At 37.3% G+C, this 21,914-nt stretch overlaps 1 protein-coding gene across 4 annotated transcripts in view; it reads right to left on the reverse strand.

Moving 5' to 3' along the window:
• The window catches only part of robo2 (roundabout, axon guidance receptor, homolog 2 (Drosophila)), a 485,230-nt gene that overhangs the window by 16,820 nt on the left and 446,496 nt on the right, over positions 1-21,914 (reverse strand). For all 4 annotated transcript variants that reach the window (XM_039670873.2, XM_039670874.2, XM_039670869.2 and 1 more), the window contains 4 exons: positions 19,245-19,287; positions 7,319-7,446; positions 5,329-5,604; positions 4,013-4,138 (listed from right to left, as the gene is read on the reverse strand). In XM_039670873.2, the coding sequence (XP_039526807.2) occupies positions 4,013-4,138; positions 5,329-5,604; positions 7,319-7,446; positions 19,245-19,287 (573 nt within the window). The remainder of the gene's footprint in view (positions 1-4,012; positions 4,139-5,328; positions 5,605-7,318; positions 7,447-19,244; positions 19,288-21,914) is intronic.

Here is a 21,914-nt window from a genome sequence, read left to right on the forward strand (position 1 = left end):
TATTAGTCTGTCTAAAACATTGCAAATTAGTTGGGATGACACTATTAATTCAAGCTGCTCAAGCAACTTAATAAATTAAGTTGACCCAACACAAGTAATTTATATTGGAATAACAGAATTGCATAATGCTGAAATAAAGCAAGTTATCCTTTTAATGATTTATTTCATATTTGATATATAATGATATCAGATGCAGAAGTGATATAAAATGAAACTCAAGCACTGAAAAGGTTCACAGGATCTGTGTGGAAAATATGCATGGCATTTCACTGGGATCAATATTGAAAAGTCCAAATATTTCAGATTGGCGTAGTATCCCAAATTGTTTAGTATAGTATGCCAAAATGACCCGCAGCAAATAAATGAAGTGCATATGTTTGCTGGGAAACAATCAAGCGCAATCTCTGGAAATGCAAATGTGACCCTTGCTTTTTTTCCTACTTCTCTTTTCCCAAAACCGTCTTAACATAATTATAATCTTGAACTTGTACACTGACGTTCAGAAGTTTGGGGTCAATTTTATATTATATATATATATATATGCTTTCTTATATATAATTTATACTGTATATTTTATTTCTTTATTTCTTTATTTCTTTTTACATTTAGCAGCACAACTGTTTCCAACACTGATAATAATAAGAAGAAATGTAAGTAGTAAATCATCATATGTGAATGATTTCTGAAGGATCATGTGACACTTAAGACTGGAGTAATGATGCTGAAATTTCTTTTTGCTTTTGAAAATTCTAATTCAATTATTTCACAATATTACAGATTTTCCTAATGAAATGTATGTTCCAAAAGCATGATCTGCATAAATTGCCAGAATGATGAATAATGAATAATGCAATACGACAACCGTTTTCATGTTAATCATAGAGAAGCCTCAAAATGCTACGAAAAGGTTAAACGAGAACAGATTGATTAGATTTGGTCATGATCTCTATCTTCCAAACAATCCTGGCCTGAAGAGCTTGAGATGTTTGACCTGAATCTACCCTTGTAGTCCTAATTGTAGTCCGTGAAACACTTGAGCCAGATGCTTGGAGAGCTTCCCATCGAATGTCTGAGGCGGTTACGGCACAGTTAAAACACTGGCATGAAACTTGATTAGAGAGGAGAAAGAGAGCCACATGGACAACGAGACGAGAAGATGGGGACCGTATCTGTGTCCTATAAATGACATTGTAATTTTCAGTACATGAATTTTATTGTAGCTTGTAACCATTAACCGGAGGAATTCGTTCAAATCAACCCTCTCAAGAGTGCGTGGATGGGCATTTCTGAGTGGCTTCGTTTACCAATGGCAAAACTGACCTATGCTTATATCATAAACCCATTGGCATTGCTAACACAAGGTTAATGACAATGTCAAAAGATGCTTTGCTGGAATTTTGCAACATGTCAAAGATAGGCAGATTGTAAGAATTGGGTGGATCATGTCATGCACAATTGCAGAAGACCAGAAACTCTATGCTAAATTCATCAAACCTTAAGGCAGTGTGTCCACCAAAGCATTTCTTAGTTTTTTTTTTTTTTTTTTTTCAATTGGTTTTCAATGGGAGCGCTGTGTGTTTTAATTCGGCAGTAGTGTGATAAGGCGCTAAGCGTCTATTTCACACAAGCTCGCCGTTTTTTTTCTGGTTGCCCGACAGCCGGAGAGTGTCTTTTTTTTTTTTATAACTTTGAGTAAAACGTAGTCACTTTTTACCCAGCTGTCCAATCACAATGGAGGAGTGTCAGGACAAACACCACACTGACCAAACAACACATCCCACTTGTACCAAGACAACAGACAACAAGCAAAACAAAAAAACAAAATCATTCAAAACAATGGCCAGAGCAAGTACTTTACATTCTGTCGACATTTTTTTTACATCCATAAACAAACTATCGGTGAAATCAGACAGCATCACTGATTATAATAGGCTTTTGTCATCAGATGTAGACGCGGTGTAGATTACTTTTTAAAGAATGAATTTATAGACTCAAACTGTTATTATGGAAAGGTCCACCTAATATCGCAACAGTATCCACCATATTTAACTAATACCTGCTGGTTAACATAAATTGTCATATTTTTTTTTAAAGATAAACAGGACTTTTAGGCTGCACATACACTACAGATCTTGATGCCCAAATCCGATTTTCTGACTATATCCTGATTTTTTTTTTGATGACCCGCTTACATCATCTCTTAAAGACCCGTATCCTATTTTTGCATTTGCACTATACACTGCTGAAACTACCAAATGTAGACGTCCTGACCCGGAAAATTGAGTAAAACACCACAAAATGCAAAGGATGCAGATGTGAATAAAATTATCCAGTGTTTTTTCTTTCCACAATATTTTGAAAAAAAGTCATCAAAACATTTGTCTCGTACGACAGAGAAAAAAAGAGAAGCCACGAGCGCTTAAAACCGTGCCTCCCCATATCTCGTGAAATATCTAACATTAAAGCAGCACTATGCAACTTTTTCAACTTTTATAATATTTTTCCAAAACCCTTGAGATGGTACATCGACTTAAAATAGATTGAATGGCAGGTCTACCATAGCCTGACAGTGTCTGTATCGCTTTTACTGGCACTCTGTAACTTCGGGGAGCGGGTAGGAACCCGAACATAAAATAACTACAAAATTCGACCGTTTTACGGCATACATCACTTCCCCCACTTTTCCAACGCGAGAGCCCAATGAGCAATTTTTCTTCTGTATGTTGTCATAACTCCGGTCCGGTGCATCAATCTTCCCCCCGCCAAGCTAATGTGAAGAGTTCAACGTGATCAGTTTACTGTTGGTAATGTGTTGTGTAGCTTCGCCCCTCGCCGCATCCAATGTAGACTGGATTGCTTTCTTTTGAGGGCGCTCAACACACTCAAGCATCCCCGTAGAGTCGGGGTGGGCAGCTCGCGCCAGCTCGAGACGGGAAAGTATACTGATACTGAGTTTGGTAGGGGCTAAGTAAATAATACACGATTAGACGAACAAAATAATCGGTCAGGAACTGGTAACTATCCATGTCTGCAGGCTGATAGTCATGTTTGTTATTTATTTTTCTGGTGAAAGTGTCACCTCAGGCTATAAAACAAATCGATTTTTTTTTAAATTGGCAGATTCATCTATACTATGGTAGCTTGATATTATAATATTGACGACATGACTATTATCTACCAACAAACATTGAATTGAATTAGCATATCCATCATGTAAAACAGTAGCCAATAGGCTAACGTTACTATAAAGACGCTGGCTTGTAAACGTGAGCTACGCGATCTTTTGACGTTTGAAAAAATAAAGCCCATTAAACTATATTCATAAGACATGCTGAAATATATGCCAATGTACCTGGGATGAAGACATTTCACATGCAACGCTGGAGTCTGCCCAAGATGTGAGGGCACGCGTGTATTCCCTAGTGTAACCATGACAGATTTTACGACAGCAGTAGAAGACAATACTGTTTCCCAACTGTAGGGGGACCCGAGAGCAAAATTTCAAAGGTAACATAATGCTGCTTTAACAACCCTGCATTGCTCCATTGTGTGTATCTTTTGTCTTCCATCGCGCCTATAATCGCACACTTTTTTAATAACGTACAACTCGCATTTACTGGGGAATATCCGTTTTGTCTGCTAACATAGCAGACGCAAATTCACGTATTAATATCCGATTTATTACCACATATGAGTAAAGCCTGACTCTGATCTGATTCTTTCCCTGCTTACACGTTCACCGGTCATATCCGATTTGTGCCACATGAGAGGAAAAAATCGTATTTGGGTCACTTGAACCATGCAGTGTAAACGAGGCCTTACAGTACATCCACACGGTGAATGTCGATCCAGTAGAGATGACTGCTATGAGGAACACAATTATTACACAAACCAGACTACACAGCAGGGGTCATGGTGTGTGCACCACGGTTAGTGGAGGTGAAAGGGGAGAGGGGAAGACTGAAGGAAAGATGCGGGTGGGCTGCTGACCCGGGACCAGTGAAATACCAACCTGACAGACTGTTGCTCCGATCTGAGCTGTTGTGGGAGCTGGTGGTGCTGAAATCCTGCGATTGGTTGTGTGGCATTCTATTAGACAATCCGTCAGCCAATCGGTAGTCAGGAATGAAAAGGAGTGCTAGTGGAGGCGAAGGGCAAAAAAGTGGCATCAGGTGGAGGGCAAGATGGCACAAGCGCATGCAAGGGCGTGCAGTTAGAGCAACGGGCAAAGCACTGATTTCACACACAACTCCTGTTTCGAACGCCTGTTCTTACTAATTTAACAATGCTTAGACTTAGTACCCGATTTGGACACGTTTCGCTCCGTTCCCAAATCGAGTGAGCTGCCCATGTAGGGATCAAATGATCAACAGGATCACTTGAAGCTATCATTTTACCTCATAATTTTAAATAAATTGTAATTATATAATAATGTAATATAATATATAGTGCTATTAAATTGATTAATAGCAATTAATCACAGTTAGTGTCCATTATAATATGACAATATTAAGTGAGGCATCTTTAGCATCAGTTAAGATGCTGTCTACATACAGTAGGTAGCAGGCAGCAAGGCAGCTCACTTGATTTTGGAACAGAGCCTAATCGCTTTAAAAGCTCTCAATTTGTCTAGTTTCTTGGGAAACTGTCTCATTTAGATGTTCACAACATACATTAGTGCTAATTTTCCTGGAATTAATTCTATTTGTTGGCAAGTTAACCAGTTCATGGAATCATTTATATGTGTGATTTACAGTCATTTTTTTAGTCTTACGTTTTAGTCCAAATGAAAGCGCAAATGGTTTTTAATTGCGTTTAAGGAACGGATACAATTCATCATTCTGTTCAACTAGGGCAAATGAGTTCATTAATATGGATAGTATACTTTTACATTATATATATATATATATATATATATATATATATATATATATATATATATATATATATATATATATATATATTATTTACATTTCAGAGTGCATTTGGTCTAAAAGCTTTTCAAAATAGAATAAATGTTGGATAATGATGTTTAAATCCCAAAGACAATTTAAATAATATGCAGTCCGGTTGGTTCGGAAACACATACAAGGGTCATGGATTTAGTTATGGGCCAATGATACGCATTCGTCTTGTTCCTGAATGTCAAAAAAATGCAACATTAATGCAATGTTGGTCAAATTAACACTGATACAAACCTCAGGCAATATCCAGAAATAGAGCAATTGGCTTTGTTTCAAAAGATTTTGGATGTAAAAAACAAGCTCACATGAAGTATCACACAGACACACATACACACACACCCCCTGGCCCTTCAGCCCGACTCACTGTTGTTGCAGGAGTTCTTGTCTGGCAGTGAGTAGCCCAGGCTGGCCATTTCTTGCTTGGCCTGCAGGGAGGTCTTCCACTGGGCTTCGGGCAGATCGACGGCCAGCTCGTGAATGCTGTTGGAATGGAGGATCTGGGTCGTGGCGTATGGCGTGGCCTGGGAGGCGGGGCTTGGGCTGCCGAATCCACCTTTGGTGGTGAAGTCAATGCTGCTGTAAATGGCCCCGTCTGAAAGCATGGTGCCCGTCTTATCAGCCTGGGAACTGGGCATCCCGTCTGAGAGGCACGGCGAGAGTGGGGAGGGAGAGATGAACACGACTGTGAGGATAATGTCTCAGAGAAGTGATGTCTCTTTTGAAAGAAATCAAATTCAAAATAGTTTCTACAAACTCATTCCCACGAAAATATGATGTTTATTTGATTTAAAATATTATATCGTTTCTTTCAGAAAATAATTTCAGATTCTATGTAAATTTTTTTACGTTTTTGATAATACCCCCAAAAGTGTCACACACATTCACACATATACTGTACATAATATTTAAATAATTATGGAATTATTACATTTTGGTATTTGAGTCAGTGTAAATAATAATAATAATACAATTAATTATACAAATTATACAATTATACAAGAATATTATATTATTATTATTAATACATTGATATTATTACAATAAATGTATGGTAAGAAGATTTTTTGTATACTGAATACTCAAATAATTATGAAATGTTGCTATCTGAGTCAGTTTGCAATTACAATGTAATTTATATGAAAATAATATATAAAAATTATATTTTTATATATTATATAAATATATATTATATAAAATATATTAAAAATGATATAATGATACATTTTTGAAAATATCATTTTTAAATATTATTTTTAATATAAATTATTATTATGAGTGTTATTAGTAGTATTATATACATATTTTATTCTATATAATTTATATAATCTAAGTTATGATATTATATATTTATATATATATATATATATGATTTACTTATCTAGCAATATCATTTTTAAATATTATTTCATATAAATTACATTATACAAATTATATAGCTTAAAATATGTATAATAATATTGTACTATACTCACATAATTATGGAATTATGAAATGTTGTTATCCAAGTCAGTTTACAATTATTCTTAGCATAGTACAATATGTGTTATTATACATATTTTAAGCTGTATAATTTGTATAATATAATTTATATGAAATAATATTTAAAAATGATATTGCTAGATGAGTAAATCATATATGTATATAATATATCATAACTTAGATTATATAAATTATATAGAATAAAATATGTATATAATACTACTAATAACACTCATTTTACACTATCTAAATAATATAATTATTTATTTATATTATTATTTAACAAAATAAAATATAACATAATATATATATAAAAAAAAGATAACAAAATATATACAATACATACAATAAACAAACATATAATATACAATAAAGTCATAAGTTGTGAATACGCTATGCTTTTTTGTTTACTATTTGGTGTGAACCGGCCTTTAATTCATTTTCAGTTCTCTCCCTTTGACTCAATAACTGCTACTATCTTTTAGCATTTTCTCTGTGCACTTCCGGATGAAATAATGGCATAACTCTACATGTGTGTGTGTACTGAAGGGAAAATGATATACAGCAGCTGTATCTGCAGCACTCAAGCTGTGGCTGTCCTTCACGACTCACTGCTCGACCACCATCTTTCCCTCACACCCACCCCTCTCCTCTCCTCCTCTGTGTGACAGTGGGTCAGGACGACAGACATTAGTGTGTGTCCAAACATATGCAAAGGTGTACACCAGGACAGCACCGGGACACCTTGAATGAATCAATGTCCAGAAATATGACATTTTCTTTCAGGGCTTGCTTTTAACAGCTTTCAACTAACCACATTTCTAATCAATTAAATCAAGCCAATGCAGCAGCAATGGCTCTGAGAGTCGATTTACCTCCACGGCCGAAGTTGTTGAGGTCATTGGGTCCTCCAGATCCGCTGTTAACCGGCAGACTGGTGGTCGGCCAGGAGTCGGCGAGCCACGGGTACCCCGAATCACTGGCATTCAGCAGACCAGGACGACTGCGGGAACACAAACCATGCATTGAGACTTCATTCTCTGTATCGAGTTTCCACACTATTTAAGCAATGGATTTCCATAACTTTGCAAATCATTTGTGATTATTGGATATGTTTTTTGTTTTTTTTTTTCGTTTTTTTAATACTGATTCAGACTGACAAAGACAGAATATTTTAGTGTTTTTGACTGAAAAGAAGAATTTCACTTATGAGTGTGTGCAAGTTTTATTCATAAGCAACACAATACCACATGGAATATGTGTATAATGCGAGTTATGTAATCCAATTACTTTTTCAAGTAACTAGCAAAGTAATGCATTTAATCTCAGAGTTACTTTTTAAAAAAAATATCTAAATACCGACAGCTCTCCTGTTTCATGTTGATAAATAAATGCATATGAACATGCATTTACTCATCTCACGTGCGCAAAACAGATTCAGTATTTGTGTTAAATAACACAAACATACTTTATGCATTTATTCTCACTTTATTAACTTTAGTCTTTGCTGCTCACCTTTGATTACCCAATTCAACCATACTAATAAGCAAAAAGACTTTAAACATCACTTTTGCGTTTATTTATTTCAGCTGAAAGGTTTGTTTGAGCAGCGCCCTCTACTGGACAGGCATGAATCTGTATTTCCTTCAGCCGGAGGCTTATTCATTTTGGTGTGAACGTGATTTTACATTTGCTAAAAATTACAAAACAAACAAGCAAGCGGTACAGTATAACAGTTGAAAAAAGTAATACAAAAACAACAACACATTATTTATAAAAAGTAGCTATGTAACCCAACTAGTCACGTTTTTAGGGATTAGCACAATATTTTAACGCATTCCTTTTAAAAGTAATTTTCCCAAACAGTGGGCAACAGATGCTGAGGAGAAATAACAAACTAAATGCATGGCAAACATCTGCAGGGACTCAAAATGAAGATGCAACACAAACAAATGGTGTGTATGTCATTTCCGTGGCATCTCTTTTCAACACAAAAAAAACATTTTTTATGTTTTCAATTTATTCATATTTAAAAGACTCAATATTTAGTTTCCCATTGAAAATCAGGAAATACACAGAACATTTTTTTTAACACCCTTCAGTGTTTGCCGATAGACACACACCATTCATTTAACAGATCACCCCTTACTATATCTTTAGCTCACAAAACTCCTGTGTTTTACAACACACTCCTCCACATCTGACAATCGGCTCACATAGGAGGTTTCATTTAACAGGTGTTGTGCGTCTTCCCACGGGTGTGTGTGGTGTAAAGGCATCATTAAGACTTTAAGCTGTCATGGGTGAGTGCTGTGGGCCATTACGACCACTTTATTGCGCATTCACCTCTCGGATGCTTGTTGCCATGGGCAACAGATGCTGAGGCGAGCTTGTGTTTCAGCCTCCCGGTGGTGTTTTTACCCCCATCCCTTCGTTTGTGCTGCTTAAGCCACAATACAAATGGCTGTTTTTTTTTCCTCTTCAGAATGAGCATAGATGGAAATAAAGAGCCATTGGTTGCGCCAAGGCTGGGAATGTAACAATAGAGGAGTGGAGAGGTGGATGAATGAAGCGCTCAAGGACTTCCTCATTTTTTCGCCTTTCATCACTGTTAGAGGAGCAATTTGTGGTCATGGTCACAGAGACAGAGCAATGCTGGTGCGAAGGAGAGATTTTAAAAAGACATGAGCACAAACCAAAAGACATTTAAAAAAAAAAAAAAAACTAGTCTGTCCAGTCAGCGGCCATCTTGGTAACGTCAAACTACTATTCATTTATTTATTATTTTTATTATCATTTACCCACATTTCTTTATCACTTACCCACATGTTGTTCCAAAATATAGCAACAATAGTTATTTTTATTTTTAGTACTAAGAAATAAATACATAAATAATAAAATTGTATAATCAAACTATTTTATAATCGTATTATTGTGCCAGTAAATAAATAAATATTATTAGCAGTATAAAGTATTTTAAAAGTGTTTCCAAATGTTATATTAATTCTAATTCTGCCATTTACTGACCCAAATGTATTTTTGTTCCAATAAATAAATAAAGAAAATTACTGCCATTTATAGACATGCATGTTGTTCCAAAAATGTAATAATAATAATAATAATAATGACAACAATAATAGCAATTATTAATAGCACTAACTAACTAACTAACTAACTAACTAACTAACTAACTAACTAACTAACTAACTAACTAACTAACTAACTAACTAACTAACTAACTAACTAACTAACTAACTAACTAACTAACTAACTAACTAACTAACTAACTAACTAACTAACTAAACTAGCTAACTAACTAGCCAAATAACTAACTAACTAACTAACTAACTGCGCAACTAACTAACTAACTGGCTTGCTAGCTAACTAACTAACTAGCCTTCTAACCAACCAACCAACCAACCCAACCAACCAACCAACCAACCAACTAAATAACTAACTAACTAACTAACAAATTTTATCTTATTGTTCAAAATTACATTGTTGTATTGTGCCAATAAACAAACAAACAAACAAATAAATAAATAAATAAATAAATAAACAATTATTATTATTGTTATTATTATTATACAGTGCAGTCTCATCCCAAGACGTCATATAACTGACATCTTGGGACGTCTTTTGACCATACGTCAACATCTGCCTTTTTAGGGTACCCTTAAATGTCGGTTAGATGACGTTATCGGATCCTAACCCTACCCCAGACCTAAACCTACCCCGTCACCTAACCGACGTTAAAGGTAAAGCGTCAGTTGTATGACGGCCCGGGATCGTTATGTAACCGTCGTTTAAGGGTACCCTAAAAAGGCGGATGTTGACGTAAGGTCAAAAGACGTCCCAAGAAGTCAGATACGACTTCTTGGGATGAGACTGCGTTATATTAGAAATATCTAAACAAAGTCCATGATTCCTGAAAAAAAAAAGAAGAGTGGCGAGTGGTCCAGCTTACACACTTCACATCCGCAACTATTTCCTTGATACAGCTCTATTTCTGTTCAACAGTAGTGGTAGCATGTAATCCAAAATTGAACTTTAAAAAAGTTGAATTTCTGTTTCTGACAGTAGCTGCCATGTTGAGTGCTGTGATATCTTCTGTTCATTTGACCTCGTTTGACCTGTTGTACAGTCTGTGTACATGCAGTGCCTCACTGTAGTGCATACTGTAGAAGTGCACCAACACACACCACTCGTCTTTGTGTCTTTTCTTTCTCTATTTCGGCGTGCCTTTCTCTCTCTGGCCTCGCCTCCTCAGTGGATGTGCATTTGCCCTGAGGTGGCTTGTCTCCCCCCAGGTCCGGGGAACAGTGTGTGCTTTTTGAAGCCGGGGGCAATATACCGGTAATGGCAGCGTAGCAGCCTGTCGCTCTCTAAGCCACAGGTTTTAATAAGAGCCAGCGGAGCCCGAATGGAGGGTCTCGGGCTGAGGAGGAGGGGGTCCTGACAGACTAAGCGCCCCCTGATGTGGCAGATGAATGCCAAAACAGGCCCTCAGGGGGAACGAGTCATTCAAACTGATGGTTCCTCTTCAGACACGTTGACTTCTTATAGGGTAATACGTTGAGGACTTCTCAAACCTCCCCCTTCCGCCTCCGCTTGAATTTTTTTTTCTGTCTGAAAAACAATCTTGTGCCCTCCTCACCTCCTCCGAAATGCTCTTTCCAACATGCTTGCAACCAGGTCCTCTCTACCGTTGCTGTTTTTGTTTTGCTTGGCCCTCTGGTGATGTTTAAGTGTTACTTCGAAATCTAGATCGAAATCTAAATTTACTTATTAGTAAAATGTTTCTAAATGTGCATGGTATTTGGAAGGAAAAATTAGTTTCTTACATGTTTTATCAAACTATTATCTTAAAGAAGCCTTTTTCTGCTCCACAGTAAGAACAATGACATAGATATGACTTTATTTATCATAATTATGACTATACAACTGCATTTTCTTACTTTTAATTACTTATTTTATTTTTAAAAAAAGAGTTTAATATTTCACGTCACAGTGTGACGACAACACCGTAAAAAAATTGCTGACTTAAATATTAAAGTGCAATCAACTTGGATGTTTAAGTCATTACAACTTAAATTACATTAGACTAAATTTAAATGAAAATTGCTTGAAGGGTTAGTTCACCCGAAAATTAAATTACTCGCCCTCATGTTATTCCAACCCCGTAAGACTTTCGTTCATCTTCGGAACACAAATTAAGATATTTTTGATTAAATCTGAGAGCTGTCTCACTCCATGTTATTGAAATTTGCCATCGCAGAAAGTTAGTAAAACATAATTAAAATACTCCATGTGACTAAAGTGGCTCAACCATGAGTTTATCAAGCGACGATAATACTTTTTGTGCGCAAAACAAACAAAATTGCCGACTTTATTCAACTATTCCTTTTCTTCTATGTGGGCCTGAGTGAGTTCACGTAGTGTAACAGGGTCAGAACGTAGGCTCACTATGGGTCGACGCTGGTCATGTGTGTGATGCCAGCCCGTTCTCATCCTTTAGCGTCACATAGAACGCTATATGACAAAACAGCGCTATACTACGCACATGGCACCCTTTATCGTTATTATAACACGCGAACCCAAGGCGTGATAAATCCTTTAGCGTAAAATGAGACTACCCTACCCCACACCTAAACTTAGCCCTCACAGCACGTGTTATATTAACGATAACGGGTGCCATGTGCGTAGTATAGCGCCGTTTTGTCATATAGCGTTCTATATGACGCGAAAGGATGAGAATGCGTTGGTAATGCTGGCCAATAGTGAGACTACGTCCTGACGTAGCGCTGTGCTGTTACCCTAAGTGAACTCACTCAGAAGCCCATTAAACACACACACACACACATATATATATATACGTATGTCATTTTGGTGATCAAAGATGCTTTAAGGGTTAAAGATATTGACTACAGGGGGACTTTAAAACTGCGTCAGTGTGTATAAAAATGTACATTAAAGGATTAGTTCACTTTTAAAAAAACTTTTGCTGATAATTTACTCACCCCCATGTCATCCAAGATGTCCATGTCTTTCTTTCCTCAGTCGAAAAGAAATTAAGGTTTTTGATGAAAACATTCCAGGATTTTTCTCCTTATAATGGACTTCAATGGGAACCAGGTCCAACCGAGGTCCAAACGACAGTTAATAACAGTTTCAGATGCAGCTTCAAATGTCTTTAAACGACACCAAACGATGAATAAGGGTCTTATCATGCGAAACGATCGGTTATTTCAAAGCTTAAAACGGGCGACGTAGCCGGAAGTACAGAATCAAAATCGTCCGACATCGTTGTTTTACCTTTTAATTCCTTTTTTGTAAATGGCGTTTGAGTTAGTTTTCACGTTCAACCTATGCGTTCAACTTGTAAACACTCTGACTCTGTACTTCTGGCTACGTCGCCCGTGACCTTTTTGAACGTAATTACGTATTACGTGACGTTGCAAACGCGCCTCACAGAATGGAGAAAGGCTAGCATTTGTCCTTAGAAAAGTTACATTTTTGGAATAAGCTTTGAAATAACCGATCGTTTCGCATGATAAGACCCTTATTCATCGTCTGGTGTCGTTTAAAGACATTTGAAGCTGCATCTGTAACTGTTATAACTGTCGTTTGGACCTCGGTTGGACCTGGTTCCCATGGAAGTCCATTATAAGGATAAAAATCCTGGAATGTTTTCATCAAAAACCTTAATTTCTTTTCGACTGAGGAAAGAAAGACATGGACATCTTGGATGACATGGGGGTGAGTAAATTATCAGCAAAAGTTTTTTCAAAAGTGAACTAATCCTTTAACAAAGACTTAAATTATTCAAGATAATTATAAAGTGTCAAGGTCCGTTCACACCCAAAAATCGTTCTAAAGATACTTGTAAAATAATAGCAGATTTCACACCACAAATATAACGAAAGCCCACTGGCAGAGAGAAATGATATCACTTTTTTGCCCAACATTGGCAGCCAATCAGAATCCTGCTGTAACGAGTTTGAGCAATTAAAGCGGCAGACTACAAAACCTCAGAGGGCGCTTGTATTAAACAGAGTGTTATCGTTCGTAAGCGTGGACGCTAATATAGTTATCGTTATAGCTATCTCTATAATTTCGCCCTTTACTGTGTAAGCTAAAAGTGTAGCGAAATGCGTTTTCCTTCATATTGAAGAGTTGCTAAATTGAGCGAGGCAGAAAAATGGACGTTTCATGAGTTTGACTTTGATTTCTCTTGTAAACAAGCGCACGCACATGCATACTCTCCCAGGGATCATTTGTAAGTGTGGGTGATGATGATGTTGACTGTGGTAACGGCGGCTCTGTCCTTGCATTCATCTTTTCCCCCGTGCGAGATGATTAGATTGAGAAATATCGTTTTATCGGGCATATTTCTGCCCCGCAAATCACCGGGAGCGGGGCCAGGGCCCTCATCCCAGCCCTGAATCCCTCTCTTCCGACAGCAAGAGACGCACTGTGGCCTTGAGACCAAAGAGATTTGATTTGGCTCCATTTTTCCCTGCCACGCTCCTAGACACGCGCGCAACTGTGAAATACAACCTCGCAAGCGCGTCTGTGAGGACCGCCGTAAACAAGCCGAGTGAGCAATATTAATCCCAATCCTACTTCATAAATCAGACGGGCTTTACAGGCCCACACGCCCTCCGATACAGCAGCAGAAACTGGACTAAAAGCCTGCACATTAAATTATGCTTAAGGCATGCTGAAACATGCATTTGCTTTTCAGATTTACATTAGCTGGCGGATGCTGTCGCTTATTTTGAGCACAGTGAAAATATAATACACACACAAACATGCACATGTAGATCTGAAAGACATGATGGGAAGGAAGGAGCTTTTAAAAAAGAAAGAACACAACTAAAAAAGAAACGTTTGATCTGTTAATAAAACTGGGTGATCATGGGTAATCCTATTTCTAATATTATATAAAAGTGCTTATAAACACAAAGAGTTAAATGTAAATGCAGTTCATCTAAATGTTTAAATTATATTATAAAATTATGTATTATATTAACTTATGGATATTTTAATTTAATATAACAATAAGCCATTTAAAATTAATACAAACAATAATATATAATGTAGATATATGCAATTATATTACAATGTATTAATTATATTCAAATATATACATTGATTATATTCAAATATGCATTACATTTCACATTGACAACTTTTTTTGATAAAATTTAGATTACTTTGGACCAAACTCTTTATCACATATATGATAATCTTAATCCATTTTGATATAATGATACAAAGAGAAAAAACATATATTCCAATCATTGTTAAGAACAACATAATGTGCATTAAATATTACATTATGTCAGAGTTTTCCAGCCTGCGATTCGTCAAGGAACTGCAGGGGTTTTATGAAAAGCTAATAATGACATAAATCATAAAGATTTTTTTTTTTTAATTAAAATCAATTTTAAAATAATACAAAAATATAATAAAAATGTGTTTAAAAGACAAACACCTTCCAAATCCATAGCAATACATGGTTAAATGTCTTGGTGAGTGATAATTCAAATGAAAATGAATGTGTTCAACAGTATTGATTAGATAAGCACCAGATGTTGCAATGTTAAGAAAACAAGTGACATTATTTCTGTGATCAAATGCTTTGCGGCCTCTCAATTTTACATTTACAATTAAAGCCACATGACAATAGGCTGGTCTGTGTGTGCAAGTTCACCAAACTAGGAAACTCTGTTTATACGCAATATGCTTTTTAGAAAGGAAAATTAAGTTAAGTGTGTGTGTGTGTGTGTCTATACACTCACCTAAAGGATTATTAGGAACACCAAACTAATACTGTGTTTGACCTCCTTTCGCCTTCAGAACTGCCTTAATTCTACATGGCATTGATTCAACAAGGTGCTGAAAGCATTCTTTAGAAATGTTGGCCCATATTGATAGGATAGTAGCTTGCAGTTGATGGAGATTTGTGGGATGCACATCCAGGGCATGAAGCTCCCGTTCCACCACATCCCAAAGATGCTCTATTGGGTTGAGATCTGGTGACTGTGCCATTTTAGTACAGTGAACTCATTGTCATGTTCAAGAAACCAATTTGAAATGATTCAAGATTTGTGAAATGGTGTATTATCCTGCTGGAAGTAGCCATCAGAGGATGGGGACATGGTGGCCATAAAGGGATGGACATGGTCAGAAACAGTGCTCAGGTAGGCCGTGGCATTTAAACGATGCCCAATTGGCACTAAGGGACCTAAAGGGTGCCAAGAAAACATCCCCCACACCATTACACCACCACCACCAGCCTGCACAGTGGTAACAAGGGATGATGGATCCATGTTCTCATTCTGTTTACGCCAAATTCTGACTCTACCATCTGAATCAACAGAAATCGAGACTCATCAGACCAGGCAACATTTTTCCAGTCTTCAACTGTCCAATTTTGGTGAGCTCTTGAAAATTGTTGCCTCTTTTTCCTATTTGTAGTGGAGAAGAGTGGTATCCGGTGGGGTCTTCTGCTGTTGTAGCCCATCCGCCTCAAGGTTGTGGGTGTTGTGGCTTCACAAATGCTTTGCTTTATACCTCGGTTGTGACGAGTGGCTATTTCAGTCAAAGTTGCTCTTCTATCAGCATGAATCAGTCGGCCCATTCTCCTCTGACCTCTAGCATCAACAAGGCATTTTCATCCACAGGACTGCCGCATATGGGATCTTTTTCCCATTCTTTGTAAACCCTAGAAATGGTTGTGCATGAAAATCCCAGTAACTGAACAGATTGTGAAATACTCAGACCGGCCCGTCTGGCACCAACAACCATGCCACGCTCAAAACCGCTTAAATCACCTTTCTTTCCCATTCTGACATTCAGTTTGGTGTCCAGGAGATTGTCTTGACCAGGACTATTCCCATAAATGCATTGAAGCAACTGCCATGTGATTGGTTGATTAGATAATTGCATTAATGAGAAATTAAACAGGTGTTTCTAATAAACCTTTAGGTGAGTGTATATAGTATAGCGGGACCAAAAAAAAAAGGAAGAAATTTGCTAAGAAAGAAATACAGGAAAAAGGGAAGAAACATACATTGTGTAGGAAAAAGAATGCATACTAAAAACTGTCATTATCAGTTTCCATCAGTTCAAGGCCTGACCAAAATGCCGCCTATTCGTCTTCCATGAATCATTTATTCTGTGATCGATTAAGCGTAATTGTTCAGTACAAGCAATTTGGCAGCAGCCAATGAGGAGCTGCAGAAACAGACGCGGCTTCATTTGCCATCGTCTAATTAATGCAATAAACAAAGACTGTAACAAATGAACACGTTCTCCCGTTATCTCTCCAGGAATAGTCATGGGGATTCATCCCGATCTGACAGATCAAGTGTCCTGATGCATGTAGAGCACCTTCACAGCATAAACGTACTATTGGTAACACTTGCTATGAAGCCAGTATATACTGTATAATGCATTATATTATGGTCCTGGATGCCGGTTGGTCTAAGAACTATTATGAATATGTACGATAACTTATATATTAACAGGTTCAAATGAATATAAGGCATTGTCAATGGCTTTATAATACATAGTGTTTCCAAGGACTGTCTTAATTGAGATCTACAGAGGAAAGTGCTTATCTCTGATCTCTAGGGTGCTGTATAGCTAAAGACAAGGTATCACTATTAAAAAAAATACAATTGGACGTCCTTTTTGATTAGATACGAGACTCGAGGGATCCGGAATGGAATCTCCAAATCAATCAGCCGAACTTCCTGCGGGGGGAATCATGTGACACCTGCTCAGGGTTTTAATTTCAGCTTCTGAAACACCTCCGATCTACAGACACCTCAGGAGAGACAATGTGTGGGTGTGTGGAATTAATACAAAAAAAAGTATTCTGAGTGAATTTGGCCTGTCGGGTTTGATAAAAGACACCCGGACGCAAAAAAGACAGACCTTCCACTCCTGTCCGACCGGTAACCGGTGTCATTCAAACGAACCTTTACTCTACTTTCCGCCCCTTAAAGAAAACGAAGCCCGCCGGAAGATTCCGGAAGGGTTAGTCTAGCCTCTCCCTGGGGTAATTATTTTTACATTATTACACATGCTCATATTCCAGCCGCCCAGCTGAGGTGACAGGCAAATTTATCACTGCGGGGGTCCGTACAGGCAGCGGGGGCGAAGAGGGGGGGCTGACAAATGATAAAATAAAACCCCTCTCTGCTTAAATTGTTCCTACTAATTCTTTTTGGGGGGTGAGATTTATGAGCGGCTAGCCGTCCGTGAAGGGAGATGTGCGGAGATTTGTGTGTGTACGTACAGTAAGTGTGTGTGTGGTGTGTGTATGACAGAATGTAGGGTACACAAACAGGCAGAGCTCATATTTTCATCCATCAGTCACATGATGACATCAGAGCGAGCTTGATGTATAAGCGCAGACGATGCTGTGGGTGCATGTGTGAACCGTCTAAAATAGTCCTTATATGACTACAATCTAGAGAATGTTTCATTAAATGTTATTAAATTATAAGATTAGACATTGAAAAACTACTTATATTTTCATTTAATACCAGCAATAAGCAATTCAATTAATTTGTGTATTTAAGTCTTTTATTTAAGTCTGTAAGTCTCAAAAATGTAATAAATGATAATATGTTTCATAAACAAAATCTAAAGTTCAATTGTAAATCTAAATGTTTATAATACACTATTCTATAGAATACTGATAAAAAGGTTGCTGTAAATTTTACAGTAACTTACTGGCAGCTGGATGCAAGTAAGTTACTGTAAAAGTGTCTATAGTATCAGTAGTGTAATTTACAGTAATACAATTGTATACTGTATTACAATTTACAGTATGAGTAGTGTATTTTCATTTACAGTACAAGTATCATATTTTAATTTACAGGAATAATACTGTATATTGTATTCATTCAACTACTGTATTTGTATTTACAGTATTAGAACTGATTTCCCATTACAGATTTTTTATGATTTACAGTAGAAAATAATTACAAAAGTAAACACATATTTTCCCATAATCCTTGGCTATTTACAGTATTATACTGTTGGCGCATTTAAGAGTATTACACTGTACATATTACAGTAAAATACTGTTCAAATTACAAAAATCTGTTACAGTGTACTTTACATTAATGTATATTTAAATTGCCATATATATATATATATATATATATATATATATATATATATATAGACTACACATTAAAATATTAAAAAATGCACAATATTATTAGAGTTTCTAATACATAATACATAATATTGTCTTCATTACTGATGCATGGACTCCCTGTTGGAGACCCTCATAGTGGCGAGTACTAAGAATACATCTGGTTGAATTGTTTATTTAAATGTGAAAGAACTGCATTAACGGTTATGCAAAGATTTGTTCCACACTGGTGGACTCTGCTGTGACTTTTAGAAGGTTAATCAAGCCCTTGACCCATGAGAAACGGTTGTGTGCCTCAAGAGCTCTCACAGAAACCTACGGAAACAACCTTCCAGTAGTCTCCCCGGCGTCTCTCAAGATGAATTTCGAACGCGAAAATCAGGCGCGAACCCTTAAAATCTGAGTACGGGTTGGAAGACGACTGCCTTGTAGAGGATAATGGTTTTGATGACCTTCTAGGGGATGATGGACAGAATATGAATGAGGTTCGGAATTGAGGGGCTGGTCTTTTGAAGGTTAAAGGCAGATGATTGGCATAAAGATAATAACCAGTGCTGTTTTGTGGCATGCCGAGGAAAAACAACGGAAAACGAGAGAGCGGATGACAGGAATCTTACCTCCCGTTGCTCATCAAGCCTCCATCAACGCGCTGGAACGTCACTGGGGTCAGAAAGAGGGTAGAACACAAAGAGAGAGAGACAGAAAGACACTGAGTCATCGTAACATCATAACCAACTCATAGCAAAAATTTAATCTCTAGTGCATCATTCTCTTTCTAATGATTTTTAAACATGATTCCACACTGGCATGTTAAACAGCAGGAACTGGTTAAGAAATAAACGTCTATGTACGCATTATGTCTTTGTAATATTACACAAGTGACTGAATTGCTCATAGCACACATTAGATGAACATGCACAATGAATGTTTGAAGCATCTCTGACACTTTATCTCCATAATTTCCCCACCCTAAGTTTTGTCTTCATATTCTTGCCAAAAGAAAGGAGCTGAAACAAAAAAAGTGTGCAAAAAGAAAGACAGAATGGATGGATAACTGATGAAAGGGAGACCAAATCAGGTGTACTGTACTTATTTAGTAAGCACTCATTTTGAAAACACTTTTTCTCAAGTGCACAATAGCAATAACCCATGACTCGCTCCTCGTTGGGATCAAACCGGGAACTTTCCGGTTCCAGAACATACTTTGAAGAATGTTTTTGCCCATTCAATGAACGTCAATATGGAGTAAAAGAGTGTAGTAGAGCGTTGGTGCTTACAACGCCAAGGTCTGAATGTATGCATGAATGTAAATCCTAGCACAATTTTGTATTGTGTAAAACATTTTTTTTTCCCTTTTAATTTTCCATCTAAGCATGCAGTGACATGAACTTATCCAGAGTGACTCCTGGTCTGTTTAGACACCATTCAGGGAAACTGAGGCCACATTCACACAGCAGCAACATAGTGTCGGCCCAGATACGGCCCACATCTGGGCCGTGTGGAATCCATGTGTACCAGATGTGGGCCAGATCTGGGCTGACATTATGTTGCTGTATGGGGCAGAATACAGTTGCCAATCATGTATTTGACTCCTTAATAGTTAATTTCACACAAAGTTCAGTTATTTATGGAAGTGGCAATCGCATTCTATAACCGAACTGCCGTTCTCTGTCATGATTCGAGGTTTAAAAATAACATTTATGACATCATTGTTGTCGGATTTCATTAGTGATTTCAAATATGAAACTTAAAGGAGTAGCTCACTTTTAAAAATCTTTTGCTGATAATTTACTCACCCCCATGTCATCCAAGATGTCCATGTCTTTCTTTCTTCAGTCAAAAAGAAATGAAGGTTTTTGATGAAGACATTCCAGGATTTTTCTCCATGCAATTGACTTCAATGGGAACCAAACGGTTCAAGGTCAAAAAGACAGTTTCAGTGCAAACTGCAAACTGTTCAAAGGGCTTTAAACTATTTCAGACGATGGATAAGGTCTTATCAAGCGAAACGATCGCTCATTTAATAAATAAATAATAAAGTTTAAGTTTTATAAGCTCAAATGTTCGCCTTGCTCTGTTAGGGTTAGGGTGTGATGCGCGTTCGTGACTCTCGTATTCGAACTTGTTCGTCAAAATGAACGAATCTTTTCCCGAGTCAACTCGCTCATTTCGTTCGTTGAATGGACCAAATGACACGGAAAAAGATTCGTTCATTTTGATAAACGAGTTCAAATAGGAGAGTCATGACCATGTAAGCTTATAAAACTTAAACTTTGTTATTTATTTATTAAATGAGCGATCGTTTCGCTTGATAAAACCCTTATTCATCGTCTGAAATCGTTTAAAGCCCTTTGAACAGTTTGCAGTTTGCACTGAAACTCTTATTTGTACCTTGAACCATTTGGTTCCCATTGAAGTCCATTATATGGAGAAAAATCCTGGAATGTTTTCATGAAAAACCTTCATTTCTTTTCGACTGAAGAAAGAAAGACATGGACATCTTGGGTGACATGGGGGTGAGTAAATTATCAGCAAAAGTTTTTTTTTTTTTTTTTAAAGTGAACTACTACTTTCACGTTTAAAAGTGAAAGAGATAGGAGCTTCACTTGCATGTCCGAGAAGCGTTTCTAAGATGGCCGCCAAGTGAAATGACTTGTTTCAAAGGGACCTTAGTTTTATGGACACTGTCTCTATGGTTATTGGTAAGAGAATACGGGTTTAACTCCCATTGCAAATTCATGCAGACAGTATTGACAGTATTATTGTAAGTTTCTCAATGAATGGACTTCTTGAGACTGAAGTAAATGCGGTTGTCAATCCCAAAAAACTGACAGCGTGAACGCAGCCAATCTGAATGAAATCAGTGACATTTTCTCTCCACTCTCTTCTGACAAACATTAAACCCGATGAACACTAACCGAGGTCCGTCTCTCCTCCGAGCCTGCTGTTTGTTGGGTTTATTTGCATTCACGGCTAATTCCAGAATTTGGCATTTCAGTAAATTGAGAACAAACACTAAAGGTATTCTCTCTCCCTCAAGGGACTCGTTTTATGTGGCACTATGTGTGTGTGTGTGGGTCTGTTAAGTGCCTATCTACAATAGGACACATTGCTGGCGCTTTGATGTGGCCCGTAGACTGGCGCTGGTCTCGGCTTTAGGCTGAGCTCCAGATAAGCACTCTCTCCAATATGAAAACTGATTACTCCTCTTTAATAAGCATTTACTGCGGCACGACAAAATCGCCCCTATAAAAATTCCATCAAATCCTTCCTTCTCGCCCGAGCAC

The sequence above is a fragment of the Pimephales promelas genome, chromosome 16 (genome assembly GCF_988280905.1).
Source record: "Pimephales promelas chromosome 16, fPimPro1.hap1.1, whole genome shotgun sequence".
NCBI lineage: Eukaryota > Metazoa > Chordata > Actinopteri > Cypriniformes > Leuciscidae > Pimephales > Pimephales promelas.